Genomic DNA, 18,397 nt, shown 5'->3' with positions numbered 1-18,397 from the left:
CAACATGTCTTGCCTGTAGACAAGTTGAACAGCAGCTGGGAAGCCACAGGTTGAAATAGGGACAACGTGGTAACACAGTTATATATACCCTGAGGCACACAGCCAAGCACTTCAAATCTCAGGATTTTGAATGTTATGACATTTCCATAAAGCATCTAACAAAATGAGTCATGACTGACTAAGAGATAAAAATGCTCAAGTTTTATTTTTCTCAATTATCCAGACAGGCCTCAGCAATATACAAGATCCCCATCGCTGATAAATCACTGATCTCTGCCTGAACCGCAGACTTCCCATCTCTGGGAAGGTCTGACAAGGTCGCTCCGCTAAAGGACCATGGCGGAATGCTGAGCATTTACCCGCAAATCCAATGGATTAATGACAATGTAAACAGTTTCTTCATAGCCACATGAAATATGCTGAATAAGTATGAACCTCAATGATCATAATCACATTATAAATGGCCAGAGCGATGTGATTTTTCCTTTTAGCACTTATTTGATCCATGTGTTACCCTCTAAAATAACAAGGTCAGCAGTTTTCTGGGCTTGGGTGTCCTGCTTGTATAAAGCATTTAGATCGCCCTAGCAAGAAGGTCACTATTGGGTGGATAAACAGGAGTTTATTAAAGTGACAGCTGTCTAACTTGAAATTGACAAAAAGGAACATGCATCTATATATACATGCACAGACATTTATTTTTTGCAAAGACATAAATGGTACGTTTATGTATTAAAGTCACTGTATAACCCCTCCATACTGAGCAATATAATGGATATACTCCTGTAAAATATAAGGATGTTAGAAGTCTTTTATACATGTGACAGAACTCTTAGGTGACCTGCAATATTTATTATAATACAGAAGTTCCTGTTTAGAACAAAACAAGTTGGTTGTATGATCCTCTTATCAAGGTGTGTTGTGTCCTCACCTACATAGTAATACATCAACTGTCAAAATTAGGGGTCTCTTTGTCAGCAGAAGAAAAGTCCTTTCACCAGCAAAAACGGACGTTTCTGCCATCTGATTTCCCTGGATATAGAGCTGCCCCCTGACCAATGAGCCTGTGCCGTGGTCCTCTGGGAATATTTACCAAGCAAAGCATTGGGAAGCTTATTTACCATGGACAGCGGTGGTAGAAGTACGCTGCTGTCCACCTATCGGTATCTTATAATGGCAAAAGCAGGGGGGAATACCCAAATAAATGCTCAGATTTAATTATTTAGTTAAAATATTTTTTAAACATTTTATTTTTTTTATTTATTTAATGAATCTGGGACTGGGAGCCCTAGTCTGGGCTACAAATTCCACTGCACATGCGTGAGCCAGCAAGTCTGTATACGCATGTGCAGACTGACCCCAGACAGGCCATCAAAGCGGAAAGTCCTCTTACCACTGCCATCCAGTATTGTCAGCATCGCCTTATCCATAGATTGTAAGCTTGCGAGCAGGCCCCTCTTATCTCTCTGTCTGTATGTATTACCCAGTATTGATTTATTACTGTTTGGTCACAATTGTAAAGCGCTACGGAACTTGCTGGCGCTATATAAATAAATATTGATGATGATGATTGGTAAATTCTGGTGAAATAAGATTTTCTATCACTTGCCGCAACATAATTTTTTTCATATCACCTGATACTGTTAAATAGACCCCTCAATCTTCTGAATAAGGGACATCAATACTATCCAAATGTAAGTGATGACATCACCACTATACAAGATATAAGGATATATTTTAGAGAATAGTTTATCTATATCCATTTCACTTGTGTATTATATAGCTATACCACCATCTTGCCATTGCCTAGTCTCTTGCCTATTGCAAATTTAAGAAAATATAACATCATACTGCCACATGCACAAGATAAATGCTGCCAAATATTCGAGGTGTCTGTTTAGACCAGATTCAATTGAGTGGAAAATCCTCCTCCATAGACTTGACACCGATAGATATCCTGTCTAATGCATCCACACCTTTAGTGAGGAGAGGTCACTAAGCAGGAAGAGAAGGGTTAAACGAATTCCAAGTGATTGCTGAGGCGTGAGCAACATCCTGAGTACCAGGGATCACTGTGCACTTTATGTATGTAGTCTGCCTTATTGCATTCCCAATGGATTCTAGGTCGCCCAAACAGTACATAAATAAATAATCATGAAGAGTCTATAGTTTCCTATCCTAGTCAGCTATATCATTTTTAAAGGAATATTATTACATGAAAAAAAATTGCTGTCATTTTCTGAACAGCGTTTCAATTGTGAAAGTTAGGATTTAGCCATTATAGTTTATAGCAGATTTGAACAACTTTCATCAGGTTATTAATCTGGTGACAACTGCCTACAGTTAGCCATTCCTAGCCCTAAAGATGTACAGGGTGATTCAAACGTCGCAGTACACCCTTTTATTTCAAAAACTCTACAGGAATTGGGCCGATTGGCCGATTTCAAGATGGCGCCCATGTTTGGTACATACCGTAAAAGATAGACCACGTCACCCATACCTTACTGGAGTATTCAGGTTTCCCAATTTCCTGTAGAGTTTTTGAAATAAAAGGGTGTACTGCGACTTTTGAGTCACCCTGTACTATCATTTATAATTGGCTGCATGTAGGCCTGGAGCCCGGCTGTCAACAGTCAGGAGCAACAACAATGGAATCAGGAATAATATAGATTTGGTTCTGACCCCACAATCATTATACAGAGCATTGAAAGAGAACACTCTGGATCTCACTTACGGAGGGTTCTCAATACACATGGAAAAACACCTTAGTCTTCAATACATTTGGATGGACCACACAGCACTGGTGCCTACTTTCCGCTTTTAGGTAGAAGTGCTCTTTGGTGTAGTGAGGGGCAGAATATTCTTAAGACGCACACTAGGTAAAAGAACAAATGCGTGACTGGAGCTCACCATTACATAGTGTTCTCTGAAGTTACACATTTGCTTCTCTGAGGTGCAACGGAAAGGTGCAAAATGTTCCCCATTAATAGCATAGGGCCTGATGTCTGTCTCCCCAGAGCTAATGCAAACTGTAAGTGGATGTGCGCTCTTCTGCACAGATAGAACCACCTGTTACAATGGATCTTCTTTACCACATTCCAATAATTTCCCTATGCAAAATAAAATCCAGTTTTAGTACTGCTCCGCAAAACTATTTCCACTGGTGTGCCTACCTTAGAAAGACAGGTGCCCAGCTCCTTTCATTGGCTAGTGAAATCTTCTGCTCTGCTACAAACCCTTCCATTCTGCACCAAACACTCACATACAGTGGTGGATCTCTAGACACATGAGCGTACACTGCACTACAATCACACTGCACTTTCTGAATCAGGACTCTCATGGAAGGTAATAATAATATATACATGCAAAATGGATCTAATAGTAAATGCTATATTTATTACTTCTAGATACCTCATTGGATCTGTTAGTGATGAAAATAGGGAAGACTTATAAGAGTCTCAGGTGACTCTTTAAGGTCACCCCTGGGAAAATTAAAATGAATAAGAACTAAAAGTATGTATGTTTACTTGGTATCACTATACTTGCCAGAACACAGGGGTAACATTTTGGGGTAATTTTCTGGAGTCGCACTTATTGGTTAAACACAGATAGTTAAGCAAAAGTGCAAAAATACACTTTTCCTGAATTCTTCTTATACTTGTTTTTCCTTATCTTATGGACATAAAATAAAACATCTGTACTCCAATATGTTACATGTGCTTAGTTAGACTAAGACGTAGAAATGAATTCCCTGCAAAGCCATTGAAGCACAAACATGAAAACGGTTTCCGGTTGTTAAAGGACAAACTATCTTCTGTCATGAAGTCAAAGGCTAAATCCACCCAAATTTACAAATGTAGTTATGATGGAATGAAGTCATATAAATGAAACCAGAAATCTTGTTTACCTTGCTCCTGAGTATCTCCTGATCAGGACTGTTAGAGGCGTCAGGGGACAAGCCGAATCAGGCGATCCAGGTCAGTTTTACTGGTATCATTTATCTTCCCTTATTCCTCCATAACCTATAAATAATCTCCAAATCTCTCTATAAATTCATCCAAAGTGTTTTGTCTTTAAAGTGAGCCTGTCACTTATGCAAAGTGTAAGTAGATATTTTATGGGCTGATCCAACATTCAGTCTACCAATCGTTAGTGACACCACCAAGTACCTCCTCCCTCAGTGATATCACTGGCTCCTAGGCTGCATTACCATGAATATTACTACAGTCCACACAATGGCTCCCTCCACTGTGAGAGTGACTGCTTCACTTCAATATCTCAACAGCCTTACAATGAGACTCCATGGCCTGCAGAGCAGCCAGCTTGGTGTGCACAAGAAAAATGAACACAAGATTCCCTCATATTCCACATTTACGACAAGTTCATGATAACTACATTTATTGTCAGAAAACTAGCATAACTCAATAGTTACTTATATGTAAAATGAAAGAGCAAAGAGGTAGAGAGAGAGAGGAGAGGGTATGATAGGAGAGAGGAGACAGAGCTTAATAGCGACTTTTGTATAGATAGATAATGAATAATTATTATTCAAGTGTGGTGCAATCAGAGAGCCACGTTGAACATGTCCACTAATTATCATCATCACCATTTATTTATATAGCGCCACTAATTCCGCAACGCTGTACAGAGAACTCACATCAGTCCCTGCCCCTTTGGGGCTTACAGTCTAAATTCCCTAACATACACACACATACACATACACATACATACACATACACATACACATACATACACATACACAGACACATACAGACACAGACTAGGGTCAATTTGTTAGCAGCCAATTAACCTACCAGTATGTTTTTGGAGTGTGGGAGGAAACCTGAGCACATGGAGGAAACCCACACAAACATAGGGAGAACATACAAACTCCTCACAGATAAGGTCATGTTTGGGAATTGAACTCATGACCCCAGTGCTGTAAGGCAGAAGTGCTACCAATTTAGTTCATTGAAACAAAATATAAAGTGAGAGTGCCTTGCATATTCGAGCTTACAATATAAACATGACCACACACAAGTCCATCTTGCAACTCAACCAAAGGGTGAACCTGCAGGATTAGCCCCAAAAAAAATGCAAGCCTTTAATTTAGCCATTAAACAAAACAGACAAAAACTGCCTTTCTGTCCCCATCAGATAACCTGCCAGGTCACTTTCAGCCCCATTGCAGCCTTAAGGGCACAACAAGTTTAAGGTCTACTATGGACCAGCCACATATATTTGCATAAGGATAGTGCATTTTGCCAGTGGCTGATTTATATTAAGAACCTTGTACTTTAGCATTGTTTAACCAGATTTCTTTTAAAACATAATCGAATATGACATGTTTCAGATAAGTGGTCTGATGGGTTGAAACACAGCCCAATGTCTTCTGTCTGACATTGCAGCCAAACTATACTGCATTGTTACAAAATCCATCCTTAGGAAGATGAGCGGCCAGTAGCTCCTTGCATGTGCTGGTCTGGCAGTGAAAAGAGCACAGATGGTGGATATAATTGGTCTGTGACTTCATAAGAACCAGGCCAGTCTCAGTCATTACTAAGAGCCTCCACTGGAATGTTATGGAAATATCTCCATTCATGAAGTATGTAGGAGTTAAATAGGGTAACTCCATACTAAAATTAGTGGAGGGCTTAAATATGTATTGCATGGATGAGAACAGGGACAAGGGAAAACTGCAGATACAATTACAGAATAGGGAAGAAAAAAAGAAGTCAGAAAGAATAGGTCATGTTCCGAAGTTGGAGAGGGGAGTACTCTGGGGAAAAGTGAGTAAGTGCTACTTAGTAGACAATAAAGCATACCAGTGCTGATCGTTTCAAGTAGTAAAAATATCCAGCTATGGTATAGATGCCTCAGACAGTTATGCAAGATACTCCTGGGTGTCTCGTGCTCCCGATCGAGATGTGGGCCAAATTTGGGCTCACTATTCCAAATATGGCGGGAGTGCCCAAGAATTGTCCATTTCTGGCACTAGGTTAGAGATTCTACTGCTAAGAGATTGGGAGGTGCTCTCCCGGAGGGGCCAGATTTCTGGTTGCTCAACCGCTCAGGTTCCCTCTTGGGCCTCCCTCCGAGGTTCAATGGCTCTGAAGACCTTCCCTCCTTCATCTTTTCTAATCCATTATCCTCCTTCCACTTCAAATTTGTTAAGAACATTTGAGGATTGTTGCGTGAATGATTAATATGGGTATACATTGTTTTTGTGTAATTCAATTCCCCAATAAAGACGACATTAAAAAAAAAAAAAAAAAAAAAAAGGAGTATGTAATATGTGACGTTCATCACGGATACTCCCTATAATCCTTCCTGGGGAGTTTTCCTTTTGTGTTTATCTACCTCAGTTTTATTCCATTTTGCTTGAAAATTCAGAGTACATTAAAAATATCCCGTTATACATCGGAAAGAGGCACCTCTCCTTAACATAAAATATAGGTAGAGATGGGATGATAGATGTACATTTTAATGCAGAGTGTATACGACACACTCATTACAAACTAAAAAAAGGCAACCAAGTTAAAGTGAATCCATGACCTACACACGGGGGAGGATTCCATTTTGTTGACTGAACCAATATTCAGCCTATCAATGTACTAGCAAGTAGTGACATCCCTGATACCAGTGACTTCTGACTAATACCTCAGTGATGTCACTACCTCCTAGTGTGGTAGTGCAGAAAAAAACGGAAGTCAAATTATATTTGGCTTGCGGATGCCATTTTATTGAGACTAGTTGCATGTTTTCAAGACTTGATAAGAACGATCTTCATATCTGAAGGACACCTGGGTGGTTCATTAAAATATTGCACATGAGCATCCTGTTGCGGTTGGATTATTGTACCATTTGCCCACTCAGGATCACATCTCAACATTTCCTATTAGATTCCCCCTTCTATAGAGGACCTGTTCTCCCGGTCTTAGCGGTTTCTAGTAGAAAAATAAATGAACCTTTTGGTGCAGCAGCTGTGCATGGCACAGGGGGAGGACATAGAAGGATATAGCCCTTCACGATTGCTCATTATTTCACTGCCAGAGTTTCTGTGTTGGGAAGATTTTACATTATTCTCTTCCCATCTTTAATCCCAAGCCATCATTATTAAAAGGAACTGTCCACTGTCAATCCCTTCTCAAAATGACCTGTCCGACCATACAGAAAAGAGAGAAGGCGGGGAGACAGGGGAAACGCGTGCATTATACACCATACAGAGCTCTACGATAGAGAAGCACTTCCAAAGAGCTCTATTGTGAGCTTTGGACAGACTTGGTGCTCCAGTCCTAAGAGACACAGCTTGAGGGTGTTTTAGAGGGTGTAGGGAAGCCCCTGGGATACAGCTATATGGTGGGTTCATGTTTATTTGAGCAGAGGCTGCCCAAAAGTGGAGATCTGTTTGATCTCTATTTCTCTAGGCATGTGATAGTTTCCTTCTAAATGGGTTCCACAGTAGAGTGAGGACAGAAATACTGTAGGCTGCACATAGCTGGGTATGAGTACCACATATCTCACAGCAGTAAACACTGACCCACTTTAATAAATACCGTATGTGTACAGCTAGGTTGTCAATGATTTAAATTAATAATGCAAGTCTTGATAAGTAAAATGATGTGCCCTAGAGGGACATGTTCTAATAGAACAGTCCTCAAATTGTGCAATAACTAATAAAATTGGCGTAGGATTATAAAATAAAGAACACAGTGTCAAAGCTAAATATGTTATCACAATTTTATTTGCCAATCTCGATTTATTGCAGCATACATTTGAGCAGGTAACTAAATGCTAAGACAGCAAAGAACATCCCGTCCTGTAAGTACCATGCAAATGAAAATACTCATTTTTAGCAATTAAACTATTTACAAACATCTGATTGATTTACAAATGAAAGTCTTAAATTCTTACATAACCACATTTCATATTCAGTCATATGCATCCACATAAAGGTTTTTCTGCCAGATCATGACAGGTAAGATAATACCAGAGCCTTAAAATGGAATATATTTATAATAGCTGGAATTTACAGGATATTTTTTGGGATTAAAAAAATTTACTTATTTCATAGTATTCAATGCGTTCATTGAGACATCAAAGTGCACAGGACAAGTACTAAGGGACGAGGACAAGAACAGGACAAGTACTAAGGGACGAGAACAAGAACAGGACAAGTACTAAGTGACGAGGACAAGAACAGGACAAGCACTAAGGGACGAGGACAAGTTCAGGACAAGCACTAAGAGACGAGGACAAGTACTAAGAGACGAGGACAAGTACTAAGAGACGAGGACAAGTACTAAGGGACGAGGACAAGTACAGGACAAGTACTAAGGTACGAGGACAAGTGCAGAACAAGTACTAAGAGACGAGAACAAGAACAGGACAAGTACTAAGGGACGAGGACAAGAACAGGACAAGTACTAAGGGACGAGGACAAGAACAGGACAAGTACTAAGGGACGAGAACAAGAACAGGACAAGTACTAAGGGACGAGAACAAGAACAGGACAAGTACTAAGGGACGAGAACAAGAACAGGACAAGTACTAAGGGACGAGAACAAGAACAGGACAAGTACTAAGGGACGAGAACAAGAACAGGACAAGTACTAAGGGACGAGAACAAGAACACGACAAGTACTAAGGGACGAGGACAAGAACAGGACAAGTACTAAGGGACGAGGACAAGAACAGGACAAGTACTAAGGGACGAGGACAAGTTCAGGACAAGTACTAAGAGACGAGGACAAGTACTAAGGGACGAGGACAAGTACAGGACAAGTACTAAGGTACGAGGACAAATGCAGAACAAGTACTAAGAGACGAGAACAAGTACTAAGGGACGAGGACAAGTACTAAGAGACGAGGACAAGTACTAAGAGACGAGGACAAGTACAGGACAAGTACTAAAGGACACATCTAACCCTACTTTTTTAGGCATGACACAGTGATCATCATTACTCTCCTGAAGGAGGAAAGTATCAACAAGAATCACATGGCCATATCTAGTCCTGTCATGAACCAGTCCACCAGTATGTGGGCAAATTAGGAACTTACAACCAACCATTAACTAATAGAGAATTAGTATAAAATTATCATTGTGCCCAAATCCTCCCTTCCCTGCTGACTTCAGTCACTCCACCGTTCGCTGCATTTTGCAGGGTCCCAGCACTCACATAAAGCTGATTGTTTGAGTATCCGCTCATCTAATCAGCAGTAGGCTTTCCTGCCCAGCCGCTGCATTGTATCTCTTCTATTTCACTGGAGCAGGACCCTGCTAATGCAACAAATGGTGGTGGTCCATAGGGAAGGGAGATCCACCAATGTTCTATTACTGGGAAGAAGGGGAATTTGGGAACAATACTATTTTAAGAGGTTACAAAACTGTTTTATACAGGGTTGTCCAGGAGAAATGTTATACAAATGTAACAAGAACACAATGCCAATCTAGATCAGAATGTGCTCATCACAGGTGGGAGATAGTTATTCTAATAACGATAAACCCATCAACTGTGAAAATTCCATGTTAGGTCCACATCTGCTTTTCACTTGGAAACGAACCTCAGATTAAGTACAGATTTTATAAGAGAGTCACTAGTCTTTGAAGGAAACAGAAGTGTATATATACACCTTCTAGAACAATTTTATGGATGTTCCATCTAGTACTTACCCACAGTATCACAGGGTTCATCTTTGTGCACGCAGAAATCAGTTCTAAGAAGAGAATACAGAAAACTATAATATTTTATATGTAACCAGAAGCCAGGAACAATCTGAACACAGTACAGCACAATACAATTCCTTTAAGTAACTTGTCTCTACTATATAGAAAATACAAAACAACATACACTACTCCTAATGGACAGTGAAAGCACCAACAAATCTTTAGCACACAGTAAAAGTGTAACACTCAGCAAACTACTTGGGAGATGAAATTGTCTCTGTACCTGGTCATAAATACAGCTACATCGACAGGGATTTCATCTTTGGCTCCTGGCACATGATTGTTCCCCAAGTATTTAGTTCCTCCGTGCTCCTCATTCTGCCAGTGGCAAAAACTCTCAAGAGACCTTTCTCCGTGATGCCCAATAGACAGCTTGGCCTAGAAAGTGGACAGACATGTTAGTCAAATGTGGCTACTCTTTGTTAACTAGAGCCATTTTTACAGTCATGGTCAAAAGTTTAGAGAAAGACACAAGTATTGGTTTTCACAAAATTTGCTGCTTCCGTGTTTTTAGACCTTTATGGTAGATGTTGCTATGGTATACTGAAGTAAAATTACAAGCATTTCATAAGTGTCAAAGGCTTTTATTGACAATTACATTAAGTTTATGCAAAGAGTCACTGTTTACAGTGTTGAAACTTCTTTTCGAAGACCTCTGCAATTCACCCTGGCATGCTGTCAATCAACTTCTGGGCCACATACTGACTGATGGCCGCCCATTCTTGCCTAATCAATGCTTGGAGATTGTCAGAATTTGTGGGTTTTTGTTTGTCCACCCGCCTCTTGAGGATTGTCCACAAGTTCTCAATGGGATTAAGGTCTGGGGAGTTTCCTGGCCATGGAGCCAAAATTTTGAAGTTTTGATCCTCGAGCCACTTAGTTATCCCTTTTGTCTTATGGCAAGGTGCTCCATCATGCTGGAAAAGGCATAGCTCATCACCAATCTGTTCTTGGATGGTTGGGAGAAGTTGTTCTTGGAGGATGTTTGGTACCATTCTTTATTCATGACTGTGTTCTTAGGCAAAATTGTGAGTGAGCCCACTCCCTTGGCTGAGAAGCAACCCTACACATGAATGGTCTCAGGATGCTTTACTGTTGGCATGGCACAGGACTGATGGTAGCGCTCACCTTTCCTTCTCCGTACAAGAGTTTCTCCAGATGCCCCAAACAATCTAAAAGGGAATTCATCATAGAAAATGACTTTTTCTCAGCAGTCCAATCACTGTACCTTTTGCAGAATATCAGATGTTTTTCCTGGAGATAAGTGGCTTCTTTGCTGGCCTTCATGACACCAGGCCATCCTCCAAAAGTCTTCGCCTCATTGTACGTGCATATACACTCACACCTGCCTGCTGCCATTTCTGAGCAAGCTCTGCACTGATGGTGCTCCGCTCCCGCAGCTGAATCAACTTTAGGAGACGGTCCTGGTCCTTGCTGGACATTCTTGGGTGCCCTTAAGCCTTCTTCACAACTATTGAACCTCTGTCCTTGAAGTTCTTGATGATCCGATAAATGATTGATTTAGGTGCAATCTTACTAGCACAATATCCTTGCCTGTGAAGCCCTTTTTGTGCAAAGCAACGATGACTGCACGTGTTTCCTTACAGATAACCATGGTTAACAAAGGAAGAACAATGATTTCAATCACCACCCTCCTTTTAAAGCTTCCAGTCTGTTATTCTAACTCAATCAGCATGACAGAGTGATCTCCAGCCTTGTCCTCGTCAACACTCTCGCCAGTGTTAACGAGTGAATCACTGACCTGATGTTAGCTGGTCCTTTTGTGGCAGGCTGAAATGCAGTGGAATGTTTTTGCAATACATTTCATTGTCATGACAAAGAGGGACTTTGAAATTAATTGCAATTCATCTGATCACTCTTAATGACATTCTGGAGTCTATGCAAACTGCCATCATAAAAACTGAGGCAGCAGACTTTGTGAAAAATAATATTTGTGTCATTCTCAAAACTTTTGGCCATGACCGACTATCACACTGACTATGCAGTAGTCATATTTAACGGTCCAGTTGCCACTCCCAGCTTACCGGACGGCTGTGCAGCAGGACCAGCTTAGTCACACGGATATTCACTTTAATTCCCAGGCTCTGGTGTTGAAACATGTTGTAAACCTGAAAGATCAGAAAATATACAAATAATTAGGCTTACTAGATAAGGCAATGGATAATCTAAGAGCAGACAAGTTCCCCTCTGCTCTTAGCAGTTAGCATAATTCAGCAGAGGTTTAGGAGCTGCATTAGTGTGCTAAATATCCTCAATTATATCCAGTTTGCAAATAAGTCCTACTTTACTTGCTGTCTGGAATGTGATTTTTTTTATCCATATATAATCTCACATCACCACTAACATCACTATTAGTGACTTTTTGCGAAAGTCTTCTTATGGCAGCTTAAGAAGTTTTAAAACCTTTTACAATCTACCAACACAGAGTAATGCACCATACTTTACCATGGATTACATTTTAGACAGCTTTATTACATTACATCCCTTCCTTCTGAATTGTATAAAATGCTGCTGACAATAGAAGAGTAAAGGGGGCAGATAAAGTGTAAGCGGCTCTGGGAGACATGTTTAGCGTCATATGAAGCTTCTTGATAAGTGCTTACATACTTCTGGAACAGAAAATGAAATCAACAATGCAATGTGGTTTTCTTAGCCGCAACTTACTTCCTACCAAGTGCCAGATGCAGTATAAAAGTTCACTGATAATTCAAATGCAACGAGAGTATGTGTCAGAGTTATTAAAATAAAATAAAATAAATAAATAAGGACACATGGAAGGCTGATTCCTGATGCACAGAAGACACTCATCCATACCTAACAGTACTTAATGTTCTGAGTGTGTTTGTTCCGGTGGTTGTCTTTTATCCTATGACCACAATCCTGACACTAAGTATAGCGACATAAAAATGCCAATTAGTAAATGGACGACAAGAAATAAACAGACTTATCATAAAACAGATGGACAACTTATCTGACATTCCTCATATCAATTCCGAATACAGAAAATGCCGGCAGTGAGTAATGACGTCACTTAAAATGGTGACCGTCAGATTGCCACTTTTAAAACGGCAAAGCTGGGTTCCGCCACCTGTATAATCTAATCTAAGAGTTAGGTTTTGGGTTAGTTAGGGTTAGGCAGTGGGACCCGGCATTGACGCTTTAAAACCGGCAATCTCACGGTCGCCATTTTAAGTGATGTTGATACCCACTGCCGGCATTCTCTGTTTTGGATTTTATAGGAGGAATATCGGATATATTGTCCGTCTGTTTTTGCAAGTCTGTATTTATTTCCTGTCGCCCATATACCAATCGGAATTTTTATGTTGGTATACTAAGTGTCGCAATTGAGGGCATAGAAAAAATGTATCCCACCCCTTTGTTCTTCAGTTCATAGAATGTGAATTAAAAGTGGATGCATTGACAGGGAAAGAGAGCCCCAATTGATTGATAGCCCCATGGAGAAGGGGTACCCCAGAAGCGGCACAAGTGCAGGGGAGACCAGGAAGGGATGCGGGACTGCATGAGGGGTACACCTGGATGACAAGTACCCAACAGCAATATGTCTTAAGGAGGAGATCCTTTGGATGACAGTTCCTAGAGAGAGGCATGGGGGGGATAGAAAGAGACCCTTGGAAGCGGCGAGTGTGATTGGTTGCAAGCCACATGTGCAGTGAGAGGGGACCATGTATGGGGCCCCCTTGTAAAGCCCCCCCATACTGTGAGAGGGTATGGTCACTGCAGATGCAGCTAGCTAGCAGGAGCTGAATTAGGGGAGGTTCCTCATGTAAGAGACCCCTTATGAAAAAGACCCCACAGTAAGAAGTAGATGGTGTCCTGTGGTTTGAAACTGTGGAGAAAGATGGTCCCTGTGAGGGATGGGGAGCACCGTGGCAAGGAGAACCCCTGGATAGTGGGATGTTAGTCAATCCTGAACCTCCAAAGCATGCCCAATGTGTGCGGACACCTGGGAGAGTGAGCCCAGCATTACTAGAACGAGTGGTACTACTGCACCCAACAACACCGGGTATGCAGCTGCGTCATTATATTTAATAGACGTAAGCAAGAAATTTAGTGGAGTGAAGGAGTATTAGAGAACCTAACATCTGCATTTGGAGAAGTTGTGCTTGTAACTGCTATGATCCGTGCTGTAGGAGTTTGACATTTGTGACCTATACATTATGATATGTGCAGGAGGAGAAGGCCTTGCAAAATAAAAACGGTTCATTTTTCTGTTTATTCAAGAGACCATTTGGTCATGAATGCATCACCCACAACATAGCAGAAGGGGAAGGCGACATCACAACATGGTTCCCAAGTAAATGTCCACACAACACATGGGAGTATCACAGGTTAGCCAACACTGGGCCATAGTGCTGATTACACAGTGCTGGTAATAGTTATCATCATCACTGTTGCAACAGCCGTCCAGTACCCGCAAGAGGATCTGCTGAATGCGTCCACCTCTAACTGTGCCACAATTACGTGAACATACCCTTATTGTTCTCAGCCCACGCTCCACCTCCCTTATCGCTCCTCTCCATGGGTAAGAAGACGCAAGTCAACAAAAAGCAAAAAACTATATACAGACATATCTGTAATTCAGTTCTAAATGAGCCTCAGAGAATTTTAACCCCCCCCCCCCCCCCCCCCCCAAGAAAAAATACTTTGTTCCAGACATATTGTTATCACTTATGGCATCTCATGTCTGGAAACTGAAATCACCTATGTCAGGCCTGACCAACCTGATACTCTCCAGGTGTGGTGAAACTACAAGCCCCAGCATGCTTCTGGCAGGGTATGCTGGAACCTGTAGTTTCACAACACCTGAAACAGACTCCCAGCACACTGCCACCCCTATGCCAGGATACATCTCCTCCACCGTGGAGTACTGTCTGGGACAAGGGAATAATACCAGCAATTAAATATAGCCCATCCAAAACGTACTTGCCAGACAACACTGTACTGTATATACAGAAACATAAACTGCTTCCATAATGTGATTGGAGAGAAGGAAAAGTGTTCCTAAGTATCTATGAAAAAATAAAGTCGCACATTCTATTGGTTTTGTGTTTGGATTATATAAGTTTCTATTCCTTCATAATTCTTCAGTCATGAATAGGACAGTTTTGAATCTCTGGTAAGGAGTGGAATATTTTGGGCCTATTCATTTATGGTCATGTTAAAATAGTTCTACCAGTTTATTGGTTAGATGTTTATTTATTTGTGGGCTGGATGACATCACACTGTCCCATGAAAAGCCACCAACTTCAAAGACATTCCAGACAGGGGCTCTACATTTATGGAAGTTTCTGAACAGCTGCCATGGAATTTAAATAGAACAGTCATCGTTGTTATAGATATGCATAAGTCCACGTTTATAGTACACGCATCACGCGAATGTGCAACAAAACCGACATCAAGGCATCACAACGTGGCTTGTAATCTAATCCACCTACATTAATGTAGCTCGAGAGGCACTGAGAGATTACAATCATCATCTACCATACAAGATGGAACGAGATCTGCTAGCTCATACAATACAACCTCAACACACTCATTGGGGACAGTCATGAAATATTTTCCCAAGTGACTGTGAAGACAACAAGATGTTGCCCATGGCATTAAGATGCCTCTGTCATTTTTCAAATAGTTTAGAAAATTAAATCATAAGCCTGATAAGTTGCACCTCCTTTTCTTCCCCGTTATCCGTGGAGGCACTGTATAAATACCCCTTATCGTGCCCCTATATTCTGCACAGAGATAAGGAATGCTGTGCCCAAATAAATAAATCATTTTCCAATTTTCAAAGTTTGAACTACTTTGCAAAGACTTATGTAGTTGCCATATTGATAATTCAATCCATGCTTTGCTCTACAATCTGCTTAAAATAAATTCATTGCCGACACTGGCACGTGTGCTATATATGTGTTAACTTTAGCAAACTGGCTTTGAAATGGGGGTTGTTTGGATTTTTTGCACAAAATAGATGGCTGGATTCAACCAGCAACTTAATGAAATGGCAAGTTTTCAGCTTTCACATCTGACCTGATCTATTTAGTTAGCAATTTACGGAAAATGATTGCAATGATGTAGAACAAACTGAATTCCAAAATGGCTGTAGTGTTGCAGTTCAAGTCCTCCCTATACTTACAGTCATTTTAAACAGTTGAAACAATACAGTTGTCTTACATACGCCACCTACTGTATATTTAATGGAACTGCACCTAAGTCCAGTCTGTACCCTTCTGTTGTAAATGCTATACGAACCATGTTCATGACAGTAAGAATAAATCTCTGCGCAGCCTCAGCTCCGTGATATTGCACCATGTCGGAATCGGCCACCACCAGGGTCTCTACGGTGTGTTCCTCAGTGAGTCGGATGGCATTCCTCCGCTCCCGCCACTCACTGCCTTCTTCACTCTTATGTAGCTTATTTTTTTTCCCTAAAAATGGACAAAAATGAAGAAATCAAACAGGTTAACAGAAAACAAAAGAAAGAAAACAAAATCAACCACATACTCAGGAACACCAAAAGGGCACGTTTGCTTTACTTAACTGTGATGCTGATACATAACATACTGCAGAGGTGCAGGAAATAACATGTGCAAGTCTGCATCACACTCTGCTCAGGAAAGTATTCATTTTACACTAATGAGCTATTGCTGGAAAATATTTGTTACAGGAGCCTCACAGAAATCCATCCATCATAAGCGTCACCCTCCCCATAATGAAAATCCCAGCTTTGTTTTCTCACATATTTTTTCATGTACTGGCAACCTGCACCAAACAGCTACAGTACGGTCATGGTCAGGCTAATTTAGAGATTGTTCCATTCATACTGTTTACTAACAAGGTACAAATGTGCGGTAACCGATAGCAACCCAGCACGCATCTGTTCCATCAAATCTGATTATTGATTGGCTGCTATGAGGTTCTGCATATTTGTTTCTGCATGGTTTGCAAATAAGCCCAAAGGAGCCTCAAGTTCCTATTACTCAGCAAGTGAAAGGAAAAATGCACAGATCTGAACACTACATTTCACTAGTATTATTAGTCTATAAGAAGATAAACTCTTTTTAGTAAAACTTGATCAACAGTACTGTATGCAAACTATACAATCGCCCCACTGCAAAAAACCCAAATATCAGAACCAAAAGCATTCTTTTTCTGTACTGTTCAATTATTATTATCCTTTATTTGTTTGGCGCCACAAGGGTTCCGCAGCACCGTACACTGCACAAACAGTAGACTATACAGGGTAAGACATTACTGAACAATAAACAATAAATACCAAACGTCAGAGGCTCCAGGGGATAATGGGTTAGGTGGAAGGATGGTAGGCTTTAAGGAAGAGGTGAGTTTTAAGTGCTCTTTTGAAGAAGAACTCCGTTACAGTCAGTTTGGCTCACTTTGTGTTGCTGGAACTGATAATTCCCATGGGTTAGCATTAACACCTCTTTAAAAACCAGACTTTGCTCACTGGCCAGACTCTCATTGGGAGACTGGGATAAAAATAAGCAACCTTGCCACCCAGGAAAGAATACAGTATGTAGTCAGGAAAGGGATGGTAGTTGCACCCTCATGTAATAGAATGATTTCCACTTAGTAAATAAAACAAGGTTGAAATTACAATTGTGCCCAAACAATATAGCAGAAGGCTATACCTGTATTGTATTGTCGGGGATGCAATTTAATTCTTGACCTTATTTCAACCTGATTATTTTTAGGCACTAAGGGTCATTTAGAAACCGCAAGAGCTCCTGTTTGGACGTGCCTACTTTTGTGCAAATGCAGCTGGTTTTACATGGAAGTGCATGGATCTGCGAGTTAAGATGGCAGCTTCTGTAAGGAGCTCTGTATTTTCCGCCCCACAAATCGACTTGATTTTTTAATGCACATGATGGTGTTTTGTCCCTATACTCTTAATGGGAGAGATTGTGCACCTACCACTTGCACTCTGATAAAGAACACAAAACTGCAATGCTAGGAGCAGGTTTACATACCGGTGCCGGCTCCAAGGTCCGCGAGGTGGGCAAGCAGCTTGAAAAGCGGTCGATGGACAAGTAGGTCCACTTACACATGAAAAGGCAATTTGGATATATTGGGTCCCCACTTTATGGAGGTTTGCAAATGACACTGGCACTGTAGTGTAGTGTAAAAGAGGGGCATGGAGACAGGTCCCTTATGCCAATCTTGGTCTCCTACCAAGATAAGTAGACCACACTGAATTTCCAGTTGCAGTAAAATCTGTGGAACCCAACTGCTCTGCCAACATGTGAATTAAAGGACACTGAAAAAATGGGGCGCAAAGGATCTCAAAACCACAGTGAACATAGCACCGTTATGGGATCTCATATCCAGAAAATTCATAGAACCAGGACAGGACAAGTACATAATTGCTGCTGCCCGGTGGTACTGTCTTAGACACGTGAGGACACTCAGGGGTAATTTTTAAATACATTCTCGTATAGGATGTGTAAAGTGACTATAATAAACCCTAATGCAAATGACCAAAGTCCCGATGATAAATTGCATACTTGTATTCTAGCCATACACTATAAACAACTCAAACTGTACAGACTTGGTAGAAAGCAGAAAAGGTGGCAGGACACAGTTCTGTTAGTTAAATCCCCGACTTCCTTGCATAGG

The 18,397-nt window shown here is 40.9% G+C and overlaps 1 protein-coding gene across 2 annotated transcripts in view; it reads right to left on the bottom strand.

Annotated features, from left to right (window-relative positions):
* The window catches only part of ADAMTS17 (ADAM metallopeptidase with thrombospondin type 1 motif 17), a 156,777-nt gene that overhangs the window by 121,190 nt on the left and 17,190 nt on the right, over positions 1 to 18,397 (bottom strand). For both annotated transcript variants that reach the window (XM_075207698.1, XM_075207696.1), the window contains exons 4-7: positions 16,016 to 16,191; positions 11,773 to 11,856; positions 9,951 to 10,105; positions 9,674 to 9,717 (exon numbers count right to left, since the gene is read on the bottom strand). In XM_075207698.1, the coding sequence (XP_075063799.1) occupies positions 9,674 to 9,717; positions 9,951 to 10,105; positions 11,773 to 11,856; positions 16,016 to 16,191 (459 nt within the window). The remainder of the gene's footprint in view (positions 1 to 9,673; positions 9,718 to 9,950; positions 10,106 to 11,772; positions 11,857 to 16,015; positions 16,192 to 18,397) is intronic.

Source organism: Mixophyes fleayi, chromosome 4, assembly GCF_038048845.1.
Source record: "Mixophyes fleayi isolate aMixFle1 chromosome 4, aMixFle1.hap1, whole genome shotgun sequence".
Lineage (NCBI taxonomy): Eukaryota > Metazoa > Chordata > Amphibia > Anura > Limnodynastidae > Mixophyes > Mixophyes fleayi.
The sequence above is the reverse complement of the archived record's forward strand: the minus strand, read 5'-3'. Positions and strand labels throughout refer to the sequence as shown.